Here is a 20,560-nt window from a genome sequence, read left to right on the forward strand (position 1 = left end):
TATTTCCAAGCACATCCAGGGCTATGTATTGATGTAAACCCTACATTAATTTCTCATTGCAGCCCGAATATATAATGACAAATTTGCAGAAATGTTCATTATTTTAAAAACATTGCTCAACATGTTGTTGTATTTGTCAAATAGATAAACATAAACCACAAGACGCTACCCAAGGAAATGTTGCCCTAAATGTCTGGAGGCCAGCAATACCAAATGTGTGTGGTTACCCTAGAAAATGTAGTCTGAGCAATACATTATGCAATACTAGCACACAAAACTGAGGCAGAATCACTTTTTATAGTACACTTAATTTGATGCGAGACAGCCAACGCAGGACTATGTGAAATGTATAATAACTATATATTTTCTAATTTTGTATGACCTAAGAAATCCATTGGTGGAACCCAGACCTCCTCTGCCCCGACTGCCTGGTCAAAAGAAAACTCTGTACATGACGTTTGTAGGATTGTTAGCATTGGGGGCTCTACTTATGCCAACATATTTTCAGGACTAAGAGTAAAGAGAAACAAGTGTTTCCAATGCAATAGGTCTTACATTACTGATAGTTTGATGTATTGGCGCTGTAAATAATAATGCAAAGCCAATAGCTCATACTTTCAGTAATGTGAGACCTAGTGCATTGCAAATGCTTGCGTAGTGAGCCAGGAACCAGACTTGTATGTCTCAGTGCAGTACCGCAAGCTGCACTTAGAGGTCCCTAGTGAGCAAGGTACCAGCACTGCTTGTCTAGGTGCAGTACCGCAAACTGCTCCTAGAGGTCCCTAGTGAGCAAGGAACCAGCACTACATGTCTAGGTGCAATACCGCAAGCTGCTGCTAGAGGTCAGTAGTGAGCAAGGCACCAGCACTGCATGTCTAGGTGCAGTACCGCAAGCTGCTCCTAAAGGTCCCTAGTGAGAAAGGCACCAGCACTGCATGTCTAGGTGCAGTACCACAAATTGCTCCTAGAGGTACTTAGTGAGCAAGGTACCAGCACTGCATGTCTACACAGTTGGAGATATTGGCATTATAAATGGCAATGTTTTTACCTGGACATGTTGCCAAAAGGGCATATGGTACTGCACCCTGCAGAAGATATGGCAAATCCACCCTACCCATAAAGCACTCCATGCAAGACAGTACTAAGAGTACATTCAAAGAGCTATATCTATATATACAATTAGTAGCCTTGAAATGTGACAAAATAATTATTACATTAATTTCGGATTAGGTTCTACTCTGTGTGGAGCTGATGGAAGGAAATTTATAGATGGTCTCATAAATGTGAGATGTTCTAGTGAATGAAGTAACTACTGTCAGTCTAGCTTAGGGCCTGAAGGCCTGAAGCCTTTTAAGAAAAGGGAGCCTTGAGGCTGTAATTAAAACCTAGGGAGGAACAACTCATTTAACAGGGGGTGTCTTTATGGGAGGTTACAAGAAGAGACATGGCGGTATTAAGGAGGGACTACTAAGCCTATTGACCAATGAAAAGCTATCATTTACAAAGGACAGGAGCCAATTAAAACGATGGGCAGAAAGTGGGCGGAGCTTTATGCACATATCCTGAATACAGCATGCCTCGAAGATACAGTGAAAGTGCTGCCTAGGCAAACCCTAAAAATCTGGACTGAATAAGATGATCTCATACTGAAATAGGAACCTCTAGACTTTTGAATTCTGCCTGTATAAAGAGCCATGTGTTGATGTTAAACCTCAATAGAGTGGAAGTCAATTATTGTTACTGTGTGGGGGCAGTTGATTTAACTTGGTGAGAAGCAGTTAATGTTTGTTATTATGTGGGGTCATTACTAGTTGCTACAATGTGGCCCATTAACAGTAGCATAGGATGAAATTAACTTTGTGTGATGAAGAGGTTTTGAAAAGGGGACTGGAGAAAGCTTAAAAATATGCATTTGTAAATTATTTGTTCGAAGGGCCACCATTCAGAGGAAAGTTATTCAGAAAGTATAAACCCACTGACATAAAAGCTAACTTGAGAAAACAGTTATCACTGCCAGTTTTTGTCTTATTTTCTTCCCTGATCAAGTTAGAAGTATGTTCAGATTTTTGCATTTCATAGCAAATAGCCCACCGTTTCCTAACCAGAAGAAGGCATTTTATCTTACCTCTAAATCCTTGTCACCAATAGACCATTCAGCTCCATTCTCTCCTGCAAAAATGTCAGAATTAATTAATATTACTTTATGAGAGATCCTCATTGCCTCATAAACAAAAGTAGCTCCAATGCTGTGAATCAATTAATAACTTGCACGTAACCAACGCTGTTTTAGCGTTATGCTATGATCATGCTCCCACACAAGATTCAATTCAAGGTAGTGGAAAGAAGAAAATGGATGCAAACTTATATAGATCACTATCAGACCCCATTCGGGGGCCACTGAGAAGAACAAATCTACGGAGCCCCAAGCTATGATAGTTGAGGTTAACTCCCACTGGTGTCCTGCGGTGCATCCTTCTATGGCTCTGCAAACTGGCCCATGTACAACCTCTTCCGCACCAGACTCCCAGGGTAGCAAGGGTGAGCAGTCAGACTTCTCAGAAATGTAGTATAGGGTGCACAAGGTCAAAATTCAACAATCAACCAGGGTTTATCTTTTAGCAAACATAGGTACTTTTAAACAGAAGAACTATATATTACACGATTCAACTAAAAGGTACAAGCCAGCGACCATTTCCTTTATGGCGCTAGACCTGCCAACCCCACTCTGCACTTAATCCGCCATGAAGGTTTCCATAATGGGTTTCCAAGTGGTGATGGCAAAGGCATGAATCAAGAATAAGTGTAGCCTCTAGTGTTCCTCACAAGTCAAATGCACTCACAGCTCACTTTGTTTCAAGGTTCTTACCACTAGTGATCTAGTGGGTATGTAGCAGTTCGTAATGCTCCATGTGTACAGCAGGGATGTGAAATTCCTAAAGCCCAATGCCAAGGACTTATTGTTTGAGGTCAAGGACACTAAGTCCTCCAAACTATTTTGACTACTGGACAAGTATGCTCAATCCAATAAGCAAAAACACTTTGCCGCAAGTTTACATTGCCACAGCATGATTGTGGGAAAGAGAATTGTATACTAAGACAAGGTATGTATAAGTTTTCATAACTGTACATATGACTCCTAATTTCAAAGCCTTTATTGTTAAGGCAAGTGCTCTAAGAAAATACTGTATGTTGTAAGCTTACTGACAAGAGCTCCAATATAAAACAAGCATAGGCAAAGCCAAAAGGTCTTGCTTCAGGACCAACTGGCTTTGCCATTTGCTTTTGGCAGTACTTTACAGAAATTGGGACAATAGCAGCATTGTGTAAAAAAAAGTTTTTTAAAATTAAAAAAGAAGAGGCGTATAGGGAATGGCATTATTCTACTGATGTGCGCATAAATTACAACGCATGTGCTTGGCAGCGGAATTTTCTACTTACTGATCCAAGATGAAGAAACAGAAACGCAACTTGGATTGGTAAGTAAAACATTTTTTTTTACATAAAACCACCAATTAGAGGACCTTGGCAAGTTAGGAGACTTCAGGGTTAAAGCAGGAGATGGCTGGTGGAGGAAGGGGAAAACAGCACAAGGAGGGAGACGGAGTAGCACAAGAGGAAGAGAACAGAACAGAAACACATTGGTGAGAGACAGAGCAGCGCAGGGTAGGGGGAGAAAAGTAAAGGGACAAACACAAGATGCAAAATGCATTGAATAAGAAGCAACCAGTCTTCATAACAACATATTACGAAGGCGGGGGCAAGATGGTGCTGACTAGAGCGCTCGTTCACTCCTCTCTGACCGCTGACGTACACAGAGAATTGGCAGCGAGGAAGCCGAAATGCTTATGTAATCCTTGTAAGCAGCAACTGCTCTGAGAAGTGAAGAACGCGAAGAATGTGAAATCTCCGAGAAACTTTGTTACGCTGACTGTGCTGGTTGTTACAGAGTATCTAGCGTGCAGGCAATGGACACAGGCGAGCTGGTGCAGCTAACTCTAAAGACCTCCCCCGGACCCGCCCTGCACGGAATGCTGTTTTGCCGTGCAGAATTGTCGAGAGCACTTTGGGCTTACTTGGCGATTTCAGCGTCCCCGGGTGCGGAAAGAGATTACCGCCTGCAACGCTCCCGGTCCTGTCAGGCACGCCCGGTGATTATGGCCCCAAAAATCCCCTTGGCTACGAGGACGAAAGCAACGACGCGTCTGGCTTGGGTGCTGGGATGTCTCCAAAAGTTAATATTGCACGAAATGTAGCCGCTAATGCATCCGTGGACCCCCAAAACAAGCCGGGACCCAAGAAATACGCAGCAAACTTACAAACTAAACCGGAGGAAAATAAATCCCGGCATGGAATACCACTGAGTGCTGAGCCCACTGTTCTGGAGATGCTGCGTGCAACCCCTCAGCCCAAGACACCGAATGAAGGTGCGGTACAAGGTGAGCAGCACCAGGGAGGAGTATGGATAAAGAAAAAGCGGTTGGGGGAAGGATGTATTGAACTTGCCAGCAGCAGATAAAACCCTGACCCCAAATGATATCATAGCCACTGAGAATGCACTGACTGTATCACCGCAGCTAATACAAAATACCCAGTCTCTTGCTCATGATGTAACCCCCCCAGTCTGCAGCCAGAAATGCAAGCCCGTAGCAACGGGGAAACCACAGCTACCATTAAGTCTGCAGAAGCTTCTGAAACGTCGGTTATACAAAAGTTTAGCAATCTAGTTGATCAGTAACAGGGATGGAAAATTACGCTGCATCCTCAAACCATAGTGAACAAGACTTTTATTCATTTTCAGACCGTATCTGGTCAGTATCTGGCTCTCCCTCTGAGTCTCAGGAAGACTCCAGTGATGAGAGCTCGGGTTCAGGCACTGGGAGAAAAGACATGAAAGCTACAATTCGCAAAACAATGAAAAAACATCTCAACCAAGCCCGCAGAAGAAAGATCTGAGGTGGGATTATCTGGGAGCTGGGCTACTCAGTACAAGCAGTACAAGCAATATAAACACAAATGCACAATCAGCAGTGAGCCAATCCACTGCTACGCCCCTGACTTTGGACACTGTCATTCAATGTATACTCTCTCATCGAGAAGAGACACAACAGGATAGTAAACGAGCGCAGACAACAATGCGTATAATCCAAGGGGCAGTCAGAAAAGTTGCGAAATCATGTGTGGTTATTAACGAGCGACTTACAGCCCTGGAGGCTCAGACTGAAATCTTGGATACTGATGTTACTACCACACGTACAGCTACGGTGGCACATGAGGCGCAGCTCGTCGATATACAGTGGAAGATCGAAGATTTTGAAAATAGATCACGTCGCAATAATCTACGCCTTTTAGGGGGCCCGGAGGGAAAAGAAGGAGAGGACACGCGGAGATATATGGTTGATGTCCTGTCTAAAGCATTCCCAGAGCTTGGAGAGTGGAATTCGGAACTGGAAATCCAAAGGGCGCATCTCAAGGCACCTCCAAAGCCCGATATGAAACCCCGAGCGGTACTTATATACTTTGGCAATTATCTACTTCGCCAGGCAGTGTATGACAAAGCAAAACATACGACAAAGCGCAGTGGTGGAGATTATACCTTTGTTGTGCAGCCGGATTATTGACACTTTACTGTCGAAAGACGCTGGCGCCTCCGACAAATGATTAAACCGGTACAGGATCGTGGAGGGCAGGTATTCCTCCTGTATCCCGCCCGGCTGAAAGTAATCAAGGGGGAACATGTCCGCTTCTTTACCTCGGAAATTAAAGTGCAAGGATATCTGGAGAAATGAACCTAAAGTGTATGGACAGAGTGAATGTTTAGGACCAAGGGCGAGATTAACCTAGGGTTTATGTATATATTTCTTCAACGTGCTTTCTTTTCTCTCAGGTTTATATAGCATTAGCCTCTGACTTTTATCTACTTTTTTTTTTTTTTACTTCTTCACTATCTTTTGCCTTAATTCGACTTTCGGTCAGAGAGTAGCGATCATCGCAACAGACTACCAGTAGTCTTAATGCCTTCTTGTAAGGGAAGGGTGGGGGGTGGAGATCGAGGGGGTGGAGATCGAGGGGGTGGTAAGGGGCAGGAAAGGGGCACTGGTGAAGGGTGGGGGATGGGGTGTTGGAAATGGGGGTGGGGGTGAGGGTGGGGGGTGGCTGCAGAAAGAAAAACAAAAAAAGGAGAGGATGTTTGCAAAAATCAATATAAAATAGTTTGTATTAGAAAGCAACGGCGATTAAAGCAGAAAGAGCCGAGTAGATTAAATGGCTAAAGTCGCTATTTGTTCATTGAACGTGGGGGTCTCAATGACAGACATAAACGCAGTAATGTTGCAGAGATGTTAAGAAACTTCAATCCTGACATTATATGTCAACAGGAAACACACATCCCATGGGGGAGCCGGGATATATTGGCTAGAAGAGGATATAACCTTGTGATATGTTCCACCCAGACTTCAACTATTAGATGGACAACGTTTCATATTAAAAGTCGGTTTGGGTTGGCCATACGGACATTGGGGGACAAATCAGGAAGATGGGCAATGGCCCAGCTCCCTATGGGAATCACTGTTTGCACCATATATGGGTCAAATGAGGACGATCCCCAAATTTTAAACAATCTGGAAATTGAGGCAGCATCATGGCCTGGCCCGTTTATATTTTGTGGGGATTTCAATATTCATTATGAAAAGGGGTTTGACAGCACCCAAAGATATCAAGGGAGAAAACCCTGAGTTCATTGTGCTCTCTCTGCTTTACAAATTAGCTAAGATTTGCGTGATGTCTGGGGAGCAAAACACGCATCAGATCTTGGATACACGTATTACTCAAATACCCATAGGAATTTTTATAGGATTGATTATTTCTTCGTGTCATCCCCCCTTATCTCGTGTGTAGAAGTAAAAAAAACTCCAGAAAATACTTTCAGACCATAACCCCTTAATCATGGGTCTGATACTTCCAACTCTACAACATCTGAATATGAAATGGACATTCGATAGATCATTATTGCATAATGAAAGTTATATAATGCACATTAAAAAATGGGCTATTAATTATTATGAGTTGAATCAATATAGCTCCTCACGCAATATTGTTTGGGATAGCTTTAAAGCTGGGCTCCGGGGGGAGACAATTAGCTTTGTAGGGAAGGCCAGGAAACAAGAAAAGCAGGAAATCAACATCCTGATAACTAAATTGGGAGAGCTGGAAAAAGAATACACAGGGGCAGTTAGGCGAAAACAAGAGAGTGTAGAAAACACAATATGTCATAATATTGCAATTACGAAGGCTGAAATAAATAATCATTATATTAAGAAAGGAGCAGCTATCTACCAAGCATATAAATCAGAAGGATATGGGTATGGGGAATCTATCTGTAAAGTTTTGGCTTTGCGGACCAAACAGAAAGTCGCAAAAAATAACATAACAGAAATTAAGAGCAACGATGGGGCTTCTTACACAGCTAGAAAAGATATTATAAAAGTCTTTGAGAAATTCTATTAAGACCTATATAAGCAAGGTGATACAGAGCCTATGCTATATAGTGATAATGAGTGTATTTTAGGCAGTCAACGAAGGATCAGCTCAGAAATGCGGGAAGAGCTAGAGAAAGAAATAACTGAAGCAGAGGTACTTGCTGCTTTACAAGCAATGGCTATAGGGAAGGCGGCAGGTCCTGATAGGATTCCCCTGGAGCTATATAAAGCGATTCAGAAAGAAATAGCCCCTATGCTATTAGATCTGTTCTTGGGGGTACAATATAACGGGGTCCCTCCAGAGTCCTGGCTAAGGGCGGATATAGTTGTATTTAAAAAAAAAAAGGAAAATCCGCAAATAACCCTGCCTCATATAGGCCCATTTCTCTTATGAACACGGATACGAAACTATATTAAAAAATTCTAGCTACCCGCCTAGGGAGGATCATAGCTCATCTTGTCTCTCCGTGGCAACACGGTTTTATACCGAAGAAAGGCACTACAGATCATATTAGACGTGCGATAGCTTTGTTGAACATCACCGAGGCAGCTGGGGAGAAGATGGCTATGATCCTCCTAGACGCGGAGAAAGCTTTTGACAGAGTTGCATGGCAGTACCTATGGACAACTATGGCACAAAGGGGCTTTGGTCCTGGTATTATAACGGCTATAAAAGCCATGTATCATCGACCATATGCTAAATTGAATATCATGGGGGAGGAATCTGTCTCTATAACGATTGCGAGGGGGACGAGACAGGGGTGTCCCTGCTCGCCAATACTCTTTGCTATCTATATTAACATCTTCATCGAACAAATTCTTCAAGATCAGACTATCATGCCAGTCCAACGTAACGGCTATGAGACTAAAATATTGGCATACGCTGATGTTCTGGCGATAATAACAACAGAACCAGACAAGGCAATTGTTCGAATTCAGAAATTAGCAGAAGAGTATGGCCGAAAATCAGGCTACCTTTTAAATACAGGCAAAACCCAGATTTTATGTAACATCAATACGGGGTGTACTGATCCTCGAAAATTAGCAGAAGTAACCTATTTATGTATTAAGATCACCAGAGATATAGATATTATCTGGAAAATCAAAATGCAACCAATATGTGACCAGATTAGTATAGACCTTCAACGGTTGAACAGACTCCACCTATCACCTATAGGACGATGCAACATCTTAAAAATGGTTATGTTCCCGAATATTTTATATCTGTTTAGGTCAATACCAGTCGTTATTGAGGAACAATTTTTAAAGAGAATAGATAGCATCTTCAGCTGTGTTGCTTGGAAATACTCTAAAATCCGCCGATCCTTCAAATTTTTAACATTACCACAGGATCAAGGAGGATGGTCTGCCCCAAATATTAGATATTATTATTATGTATGTTTTCTGCAGCAAATGTCATATGTAATTATGTCGGGTAGTAGTTGTAGACACTATAGTTCAAATGGTGATCTACCCTCAATTTACGAGCTAGCCGTAGGAAATAACACTCAAGGGATACTTTTTAGACACATCGAGCCTAGGTATTATAAAAAAACAAAGTTTAAGATAATGTTTGCAATTTGGAATATTTGGAAAAAGATGCAGATCTTATTTAATATACCTACATATAATAGATATACTCCGCTATGGCGATCTCCTTATTCTTCACCACTATTATATGATAGAATAGCTAGGCAATGGGAGGAAAAGGGAGTATAGACCGTGGGTGATCTATATGCTACTGAACGAAGATTGCCTTTTTTGGAGCTTCAACAAAAATACGGTTTATCTGATAATTCACTTTTTAAATATAACCAAAGTTATTTGAATAAATTAAAAAGCAAGGGATTATTGCTCCATGAGATATCCTTAATTGAAATCACTTTTAATCCGCAGATTAGAATTAAGAATAAATATAAAGTGTTAATGGACATACTTCCAGACGATTTGAAAGCGGTAGAAGCTAAATGGGTTATGAAGACTGGGGACTGCGATACTGATATATGCCGATCCCTGAATTTATCTAGGGAGATTTTTCTTGCGGCAAATTTGAAAGCCCAACATTATTATACGCTTTACGATCTGTATTATACACCTGAAAAATTACATCACTGGGGTAAAAGGGAGGATAATAAGTGACCTAGATGTAAGCAAGGACCTGCAGATACGATACATATGTTCTATAGCTGTGATCAATTAAACATAGTAATGAAACAAATGGAATCTTTCCTGACAGCAGCTGTAGAGTGTCCTGTTAAAATATCTGCTACCCTAATGCTATTAGGATGTGATGAAAGTTTGCAATGTGGTCATTATGCGAGCAAATTTGTTTTTATTACAATAGCGGTAATGAGACTTCTTATTTCCACCCATTGGAAAGATGCAGATCCTCCACGGTTTCAAGCATGGATCGGCCGTTTATTGGCTATATACCATCTGGAAAAAGAACTTTATAAATCGAAAATGAGGCAGAGTAATATGGGCTCCGTTTAAAAGATGGATTGCAGACCAAACGAGTATGTAATGGAGTATAGGATATATAAAGATGTTTGGAGGATTAGACCGACAATAAAGATCGGCGTTTTGGGGATCAAAACAGAGTGCTGACGGGATGATCCACTGGAGAGGGAAGGTGGGTTGGTGGAGTGCGGGGTGTGTCGTGGGTGAGAAGGGTGGCACCGGTCCCTTCGGGAACTCCGTGCCTAAACAGGCACGCAGCGACTCCAAACACAAGCGCTAGTGTTCCCTCCAAACAAGCAGGTTTAAAAAGCGTGCACGGCAAGTATCAAATGCCTGAAGTGAAATGACCCATGTAAGCAGGACAGTCGCCAAGGGCATGACAAACACACCGAAAGGAAGGACAAATGTCAAAGTTCGCCTCACAAAAGGGAAGCAGTTAGAAAGGCACAGGAAAGAACCAATTTACAGTGGTGGGTGAATACACTGTGAATACACCTACCAATAACATAGTGGTTAATTTATCAGACCACCCTTTGACTTAGGATGAGCTAGGGTCCTAAACAAGGGATTGGGATTTTTTCCTACCCCCAAGCATGACTGTTTTAAGTGCTGCAATGAACTCAATGGACTAATGCGCAAAATTGAGTTTAACATTTTTTTTAGGGGAAAGGAACTAGATCCACCCTCAGTCTTTGCTATGAATCTTCACCGTCCATCCCAGTTTTGTCCAGCCAATAATATGGTTGGCCCTGAAGTCCAGGTGTTTGAACAAAAGGTTTTACAGGACATCAGAAACCTAGAACAAATGCACACGGACCAGATACACACCAACATGAGTAAGTCTGACTGGAGACCCATCAAAAGCCTTCAGAATAATGTGTCGATAACTACCAAGCCCACCGATAAGGGCGGGGCTGTGGAAGCCATGAACACTGTGGACTACGAAGCTGAAATAATCAAGCTTCTGGGAGTACGCCAGAATTACCAACCCATGGCCAGAGAACCTACTGGTGAACTCCAAGAACTTATCTGCAGAATAGTGACAGAGGCCAAAGAGAAGAAATGGCTGACCGTGAAGGAGGCAGACTTTTTAGTGAATATGACACCCAGGGTACCAGCAACTTATGTTGTGCCCAAAATTCACAAACCACAAAGACCTCCACCGGGACGACCTATAGTCTCGGGCATCCAATCGGTTTTGGAACCGTTATCCCAATTTTCAGATTTTTAGGTCTCGCCTGTCGATGCGCATGCGCATCGAGCAAGGCGAGAGTATTGCGAGTTATCCACTCTTTATCCACACTGCAAGGAATCGTGGCGATTCCTTGCAGTGCCCGTGACTTTTAAGCTCAATGCGCATGCGCATTGAGCTTAAAAGCGCGTGCACGTCCGTCTTTGTTTACCCGCTCCGCCCCCTCCCCTTCCCGCCGTCTCGCATTTCCCCTGTCGCACTTCTCCTCCCCCCTCCCCTCTCTTCCCTCCGTCTTGTTTATTGTACCCGCTCCGCCCCCTCCCCTTCCCGCCGTGTCGCATTTCTCCTCCCCCCTCCCCTCTCTTCCCTCCGTCTTGTTTTCATCTTTAGATCGGGGCTGGTAGGGCTATTAACAGTTTCCCTAGGTAATGGTACATTCAAGAATTTTATTTTCTAGTCCGAAATGTTCACAACTGATACTAACAATCTGCAGATCAGCAATGTACAATCCCAGTGTATAATTCCGTAACTCAGCACAAGCCAAGCAGCACGTAAAGAGGTTGAAACTTCACTGTTCAGCTGTCTCTTGTGAACGAGCCCGGTTAAAACATTACACTACGATTTCTACGATGTACATACTTCTGAGAATGAAAGTCATATTGCAGTTGTCAGAGAGCATTATTTCATCTATTATTGGCTACTGAAATTACTGTTTAAAAGTATCAGCTAGCCTTGCATTCTTAATGTGGAGTGGTGAAACGGCTCGCCTGAGACCTGTAAACTAACATGAATCTTCCCTCTTACATACCATGGCATACTTTAAACATTAAAAGAGTTTTAGACTGGACACGGCACACACAAACACAGAAGACCACACAGGGGCACCTACGAATTAGTCTTCATTGCTCCGCCCCCTCCCCTTCCCGCCGTCTCGCATTTCCCCTGTCGCACTTCTCCTCCCCCCTCCCCTCTCTTCCCTCCGTCTTGTTTATTGTACCCGCTCCGCCCCCTCCCCTTCCCGCCGTGTCGCATTTCTCCTCCCCCCTCCCCTCTCTTCCCTCCGTCTTGTTTTCATCTTTAGATCGGGGCTGGTAGGGCTATTAACAGTTTCCCTAGGTAATGGTACATTCAAGAATTTTATTTTCTAGTCCGAAATGTTCACAACTGATACTAACAATCTGCAGATCAGCAATGTACAATCCCAGTGTATAATTCCGTAACTCAGCACAAGCCAAGCAGCACGTAAAGAGGTTGAAACTTCACTGTTCAGCTGTCTCTTGTGAACGAGCCCGGTTAAAACATTACACTACGATTTCTACGATGTACATACTTCTGAGAATGAAAGTCATATTGCAGTTGTCAGAGAGCATTATTTCATCTATTATTGGCTACTGAAATTACTGTTTAAAAGTATCAGCTAGCCTTGCATTCTTAATGTGGAGTGGTGAAACGGCTCGCCTGAGACCTGTAAACTAACATGAATCTTCCCTCTTACATACCATGGCATACTTTAAACATTAAAAGAGTTTTAGACTGGACACGGCACACACAAACACAGAAGACCACACAGGGGCACCTACGAATTAGTCTTCATTCTATACATGATTTAAATAAGGTTAGAAAACGGACAACTGCTTTTCTACTAAGCCAACTCAAAATAGGTATTAGCTGGTTGAGAACATTGGAATAGTAAATGGAAAATTAACATCCGTAAACAGGAACCAGACTCAAAATGTTGCTGTCTCGCTGTGGTGCTCTCTCTGCCCTGCAAATCTCTGGCCGTTTTCCCGCTCTATCAACTCCCAGTGGTATTTATGCTATAGCCCCCTCCTGTGGTATTTCTGCCCCCCATAGCTTTGCGGTCCCTCACTCACCCTCAACCCCTCACCCTCACTCACCCTCACCCTCACTCACCCTCAACCCCTCACTCACCCTCAACCCCTCACTCACCCTCAACCCCTCACTCACCCTCACCCTCACTCACCCTCACCCTCACTCACCCTCAACCCCTCACCCTCACTCACCCTCACTCACCCTCACCCTCACTCACCCTCACTCACCCTCAACCCATCACCCTCACTCACCCTCACTCACCCTCACCCTCACTCACCCTCACCCTCACTCACCCTCAACCCCTCACCCTCACTCACCCTCAACCCCTCACTCACCCTCACTCACCCTCAACCCCTCACTCACCCTCACTCACCCTCAACCCCTCAACCCCTCACCCTCAACATCAACCCCTCACCCTCACTCACCCTCACTCACCCTCACTCACCCTCACTCACCCTCACTCACCCTCACCCTTACTCACCCTCACTCACCCTCACCCTCACTCTCACTCACCCTCAACCCCTCACCCTCACTCACCCTCAACCCCTCACCCTCACTCACCCTCACCCACCCTCACTCACCCTCACTCACCCTCACTCACCCTCAACCCCTCACCCTCACACAGTGGAATAGGTCTCGGAGCATTTGAGTTAGAGCTTTTAGAAATGTTTATGGGGTTTTATTTTTAATTCTTTAGCATTGGCTACAGGAAACAAAAATGCTAAAGATTTACAAAAAAACCCATAAACAATTCTAAAAGCACTAACTCTAATGCTGCGAGACCTATTGCATTTCCAATGCTTGTTTCCTTAGGGAATGTGTTGTTACACAACCCTCATACGTCCAGGATACCACCGATGCCTTAAATATTCTAGACACACTGGACTTTGACCCTAACCAACAAATGTTGGTTACGATTGATATCGAGGGCCTATATCCGAGCATAACCCAGGAAGCCACGCTGGTGGCAGCAGCTCGGGCCCTGGGGGAATGCGAATGGTTCTATGATGTCCCTCCCTCATTTGACTTACAATGTGTAGAAATAGCCCTCACAAAGAACTTTTTTGGGTAAAAGGACCAACTGTACCTGCAGGTGTCGGGCACTTCGATGGGGGCTACTTTTGCCCCCAGTCTGGCCTGCATCTATGTGGGCCAGTTCGAGACAAATGACATCTATCATCCTAAGAATCCCTTCCAGACCAACACTGGCCTCTGGAAGAGATTCATAGATGATATCCTATGTATTTGGACTGGCACAGAAGAGGGCTTAGATCTATTTTTGAATTGGCTTAATAGCCGGGACCACAGTCTTAAATTCACGTGGACTTACAGTAAGAACTCAGCCGTCTACTTAGATCTTGACATTCATGTAGACAATAAAAAACATATGACCAATGCCCATCAGAAACCTACGGACAAGAATTCCTTGTTACACTAGAAGTCATAGAACCCCCGCGCCCTCCGTGATAATTTGCCAGTGGAGCAATTTTTAAGGTACCGCAGGAACTGTTCACAGACCCAGAGATTCCTGAAACAGTCGGAAGAACTGGCAAATAAGTTGGAACAGCAAGCCTATCCCAGTAAGGTGATCAGACAGGCAAGGAATAGAGCACTCAATACCCCCAGAACGGCTCTCCTCAAAAGAAATAAGCGTAACAAGGGGGATTGTATACCTGTGGTCACCACATTTGACCATCTGTCCACTAAGATCCGTGGGATTATTAGGAAGCATTGGCATATACTTAGTACTGCCAATATGAAGATGCCACCTCCCAGATTTGCGTTCAAGCGATCCTCTAATATACGAGACAAACTGGTCCATACACGCCCCATTACTAACACCAAAGAAACAGGAATACCGATGGAGCATTACCCATGCGGGGGATGCTCGGTATGTGAACTAACAGACCCCACCAAAAATGTGACATTGACAAATGGCAGTATCTGGTATCTGAATAGATTCAGTAGCTGCAACACAGCGAATGTCATTTACAGGTTGACCTGCCCCTGAGGGCTTCAATACATTGGTCTTATAAGCCGCAAGGTAAAGGTCAGAATTCAGGAACACTTGAGTACGTGGAAAGCAGGTAAACTGTCCACCAGACTGGTACAACACTTTGTAGAACAGAAACATTATTACAAAGATCTCAAGTGGGTGGTCCTGGAAAAAGTCATGGGAGACAAATACAACATGGAGACATGACTAGCCACAAAAGAGGTGTGTTGGATTTATCAGGAGGGGGTTGATCAACGAGGACTGAATGATATTAAATGGAATCGCATAGGTCCATAATAGCACACATACAGGGAATATTGTTAAAAATTCCTTCCATTGTCTGTAAAGAGATTAATTTTCCAAACTTACTGACTCAAGTCCATGAATATTTTTCTGACAGTTGTGTTGGTGCCAATGACAGTGGAACAACTCTAGCTAGCTGAACAATCAATGACATGTTCACCAGGGGAATTATTGATTCCACAATATTTAATGCAGCTACAAATGGCTGATTAAATTGTCAATTCATGTATTATGTTACGACATCTCACAGATAATACCTGTGATAAATGCCACACAGGGCATCAGTTACATCTCGTTGCCGGTTGGCAATTATCATTAATGGTGCCCGCTATAATTCCACACTATATTGGTAGCTCAAAAATACACTATCTATAGTAGTAACAATAGAATATAACAATCCAATAAACAGGTCCCGAATTTCGATATACAAGTTTGTACAATAGAAACAGGTGCTTGTAGAGCATTTCCAAGATGAAGCCCACAATCTTGTAACTTTGATCACCAGCAGTAATGCGGGGTGTTAACAAAAACAAACCCAGAAGTGACGGCACTGTGACCGTCGATGCCGCGGAGAAGTTGCTTCAAATACTGCACGGACTCTGCTGGTCCTCGAGCGGATGATTACTAGCAGAATACACTCGGAACCCCTATAAGTTGAACAGGGGGGCTTTGAGAATCAGCGAACCCGGTACATTTAGACAGCTCCCGAAGACAAACGTACCGTTGGGTTGCCGGAGTGACACCCCGCAGTATTACTACACCGGGGTTAAACCCGTTTAATTTTTGGTAGTATGTATGAATAACTTTTAAGTTCAGGCTTCAAATTACAATCCTTATAAGTGTGGGTGACAGATAAGACTAAGGCGGGTCACAATATCCCTATGAACCAGTGTAGTATATGTGATCAGACGACACACCTAAACATATCATACATGAAATAAGGGGTAAAAAGCAGTTTTTAAATAACCCTTCATTCCCTTTACAGGCTGACGGCAAGCAGACCAGGATATACATTGATGGAGTGTGACCAAAATTGAAAGGGGGTCACCGGTATGTCCAAGTGGGGCAGTGTTGTGGTAAATATACTACGGCAGGATGTGTGGTCAATTGGTAAGGTATTGGGATCAATGGATCCCACTATGTTGTACATACGTAGTGATGTTTATATATGTTTTTTTAAATATGTTCCCCCGGGTATTAAACTTCGCATGAAGTATTCGCAGTGTGGTGAAAAACTTACCCTCGCCCTGAAGAAGTTGCCAGAAACTTAGTAGGCAATGAAACATGTTGGCCCTCTATGGAGATAGAAGGCGACAGAGTGTCTTTTAATATGAGCAGACACACAGCATAAATAAAGTCAAATAGCTAGTGGTTGTTTAGCTCAGTTTTAACCTATTCCAAAGGTATAAGAACCTACTCCACTAGTTTAGGTTCAGGCACAGGGAGCACTAATGAGACACAGTTTATTGTTCGCATCACTATTATTTTTCACCTTTACTTTATCATTATCACACATCTTTTGTTACAGTATGGGTGTGCTAATGATGAGAACCTGAGCTCACAGGTGAGAACCAACCAGTGGGCTCCCATGGTGTTAGTTCCGTGAGGCAATCATACTTCATTCCACATTTTTTCTAAATTTTTCAGAGATATTTCTTTTTCACCTTATTTGTTAGAAACATTGGGTCACAGCAAACTTGGTGGTGGTACACTAGGGGAACATATGTTTATAAAAATAGAACAGGGATATGTGGTAACAGTAAAGAATATAATTAACTGTTAGTGTAGCACGCAATTGTGCAATCCGAGGACACGCCGAAATCCAAATAAGACTGTTCAGAACAGGATCAGGTCATATGGTGGTTGACATATTGAGTGGGGGCAGACGTGGATCCTGTAAAACCCCTTTTAGCTCCTTTTTTGAGAATAGCACTGCAAACTGTACCAGAGTGATCCCACCTGTATTGTTGTGTGAGTTAGAAATGACGGAACCCTACTGGCTCCTGATGGACTCTGTAGAGCTGTAATGTAAGTGTTAGAAAGGAATGAAATGAAGGCAGGCTTACAATGTTGGGTTCTCAGTTACACGCAGACGAATAAAGATGTGCAATACCACCCTCCGTGTATGGCATAGTCATTAGCGGTTACTCAGGCTGGGGAGGACGCTACAACTGACGATGAGATAGGGATAAGTAGCACGAAGATTGACAGTGCCCTGCCAGAGTTTGCAGTGGTCCAAGCCAACTGCTTGTGCGCGCCACGAGTACCTTTGTCGAAGTACAGGTCAACGCTTGCCGTATGTGGAGTTGAAGCATGGCTCCAGCTGCTGTAAAGCATTTGAAGATAAAGAAAGCGTTGCAGAGATATCTACACATCACTGGGAAAGAACTTCCTGATCAGGCTGTAAACAAAGGTTATGCGCTGCTAAGCAATATAAAGTAATGCAATATACAGAGTATTTACGCTGAAGGCGGATACAACCAGGTTTTCAAAGAGCAGCCATTAGTAATCACAAATTGCAAGATAGTGCTGCGAACAGAAACAATGCAGGGTGAAGATCAATGAGGAGTCAGAAAGTACAAACAGATGTTTAGAAAAGAAACAATACTCGACTTACTGGAACAAATTACAGAGAGTCATCATACTAGAGGACTCGGTGAAGTGGTTTAACCCGTTTACCGCGGCATCAATCCGCTGCGGTGCGGGCATTTCATTGCGTGGGCGGGGCCGCGTCGGACAACGGACGTGCGCAGCACTACCAAGGTAGTGCTCGCGACTGCCATTGGTCGACGAACGCACGCAAGGGGTTAAGGAGAAATGCCCGGGGTTCCGCTTACAAAGCTGTCCGTTCGCAAAGTGGCGCGCAACCACAGCTGCTGAGTGGGGTTCAGAAGAACTCTATAGGTATTCCAAGAGTGAAAGCTGAGCAAGGTGTTTGGAATAGTGAAAGGTTGTTTCTCTGATAGAGACTAAGAAGAAAGTCATGTTTCCAGTTGATATTAAAGAGGATCTAGAGGCCAGCCTGTCGCAAGGCCTCAGAGATGGTGTGCATAAACAAATACACAACAAGCAACAAAAAGTGTCAGAAAGCATGCTACCCTCAACGTCAGCAGGTTCTCCACCAGCCTACAATGTTGCCGCCTTCCTGAAACCAACACCACCTTTCGATACTGTCAAAAAGCAAAATATTGCTGACAAATGGACTGCTTGAATAAAGATATTTGATGATTTAAATGATGCCCTTGAAGAAACTGATAACAAACAGAGTATCAAGTATCTCAAAAATCTTGCTGTGAATGTATAAAAGAAGTTAGAAAGAAAATGCTGCGAAATGACAAAGTCACATTCCATCAGATTAAAGAGGCTTTGAATCTTAAGTTCAATCCAATGCCAAATGTTGGTTAAGAAAGATACATTTTTAGTCAAGAACGACAGAAAGTTTGTGAAAGAATCGATGAACTTGTTGAGACTCGTACACTTATCAAAACATTGTAAGTTTAATGAATTTGATTAAGAAGAAGCTATAAGTCTCAGAGTTATTGATGGATGCTTGTCAGATTCATTTAGATGACGAATGCGAAGAGAAACTCTTAGTCTGGAGCGAGTGTTAATGGCTGCCAGACCTGAAAAGCGTGTTGATCAACAAGCTGCTGATATAGAGGAAACACAAGAAAACATAGGTGCAAGCACTCATCTATGAGCTCCAGGGTAAAGCGTCAAGAGCCTGTCTACTCAGTTTCAGTACATCTGCTACGGGACCTATTTCCGTGAACTACAACATGAATGCTCACCACAAAATAGTAAGTCAGTTCCCTTTGTTGTGTCATGGTTTGAGAAACTTAGGACTATGAAAGTAAAGTTGCATATCGATGAGGCTATCGCTCAAAGACATAGGCAAATTGCTTTTCATTTACCAGAAGCTGTTGAAAAAGAACTTGAATCATTATTCAAGCATGATATCATTGAGTGTTTTACTGGTCCAATGCCATGGGTTTTCCTCCATAGTGGTAGTATCCAAAAAGGAAGGTGAAGGAGCTGCACGCATGTGCCTTGAAATGCATCAGGCGAACAAGGCAATTGAAGCCGAACGACATCCAGGCCCACACATTGTTGATACAACACAGCTAAATGGGGTAAAGGTCTTCTCTCGCCTTGATTTAAATACAAAAATATGATCAGCTGGAACTCAAAAACATTTGCAGGTACATAACAACCTTTTCTACACATGTTGGTCTGTTTCGATACAAAAGACTACGTCTTGGTGTTAGCAGCCGCAGAACATTTTGAAGACGTTATTCGACTTATCATACAGCGTGTCATCAAAGCATTCACCTATATTGATTTCATATTGGTTTTCAGAGCTACACAAAAGGAGCATGATAAAGCTCTCTGTGAGGAAGTACTCACCGATTCGGTCCCATGGGCCGAAATCCCTCATAAACGGACTCCCGAGGAGAATCCCAATCCGGATCCATGTCGTCTTTTCCTCTCCCTACAGAGAGCTGGGAGGTAGGACCCGGAAGAGGACAGCGGCAACCCCGGAAGTGGTCATAGGAGACCAATGAAATGGGCAGACTGTGAAGACAGGGGCGGACATCCGGACGAAGCAGGAGAGCGGGAGAAGACGTCGGAAGGAGCCGCGAGACCGTGCGGAGGAGACAGCGTGGAGAAGCCCAGGAGTAGCGAGACCCAGGACGAAGAAGCGGACGAGCCCTGGAGTGAGCAGTGGTGGATCCCACCGGAGGACGCTGAAGAGCGGCCGCGGACTCAGGAGAGTTTGCGGCAGGGGCCGGTGAGTGAGGGGTTACCACAAGTACTGGAGGGTGGGGGAAAGGAATCGGAGGGTGGGGGAAAGGAATCGGAGGGTGGCGGGAAGGTACCAGAGGGTGGCGGGAGGAGTATAAAGTAAAGACAGCCTGTACTTTGAATATTGCCTCAGATATATGCCTAAACCTGACCCGTGATAGCTTTGACCTGGTATTTGACCTCATATGCACTAAATACGGTGACGGAACCCTACTGGCTCCTGATGGACTCTGTAGAGCTGTAATGTAAGTGTTAGAAAGGAATGAAATGAAGGCAGGCTTACAATGTTGGGTTCTCAGTTACACGCAGATGAATAAAGATGTGCAATACCACCCTCCGTGTATGGCATAGTCATTAGCGGTTACTCAGGCTGGGGAGGACGCTACAACTGACGATGAGATAGGGATAAGTAGCACGAAGATTGACAGTGCCCTGCCAGAGTTTGCAGTGGTCCAAGCCAACTGCTTGTGCGCGCCACGAGTACCTTTGTCGAAG

The 20,560-nt window shown here is 43.7% G+C and overlaps 1 protein-coding gene across 2 annotated transcripts in view; it reads right to left on the minus strand.

Annotated features, from left to right (window-relative positions):
* Positions 1–20,560, minus strand: part of ZCCHC7 (zinc finger CCHC-type containing 7) — a 161,911-nt gene that overhangs the window by 125,832 nt on the left and 15,519 nt on the right. For both annotated transcript variants that reach the window (XM_078676269.1, XM_078676271.1), the window contains exon 3: positions 2,126–2,169. In XM_078676269.1, the coding sequence (XP_078532395.1) occupies positions 2,126–2,169 (44 nt within the window). The remainder of the gene's footprint in view (positions 1–2,125; positions 2,170–20,560) is intronic.

The sequence above is a fragment of the Lissotriton helveticus genome, chromosome 2_1 (genome assembly GCF_964261635.1).
Source record: "Lissotriton helveticus chromosome 2_1, aLisHel1.1, whole genome shotgun sequence".
In the NCBI taxonomy this organism is placed as follows: Eukaryota; Metazoa; Chordata; class Amphibia; order Caudata; family Salamandridae; genus Lissotriton; species Lissotriton helveticus.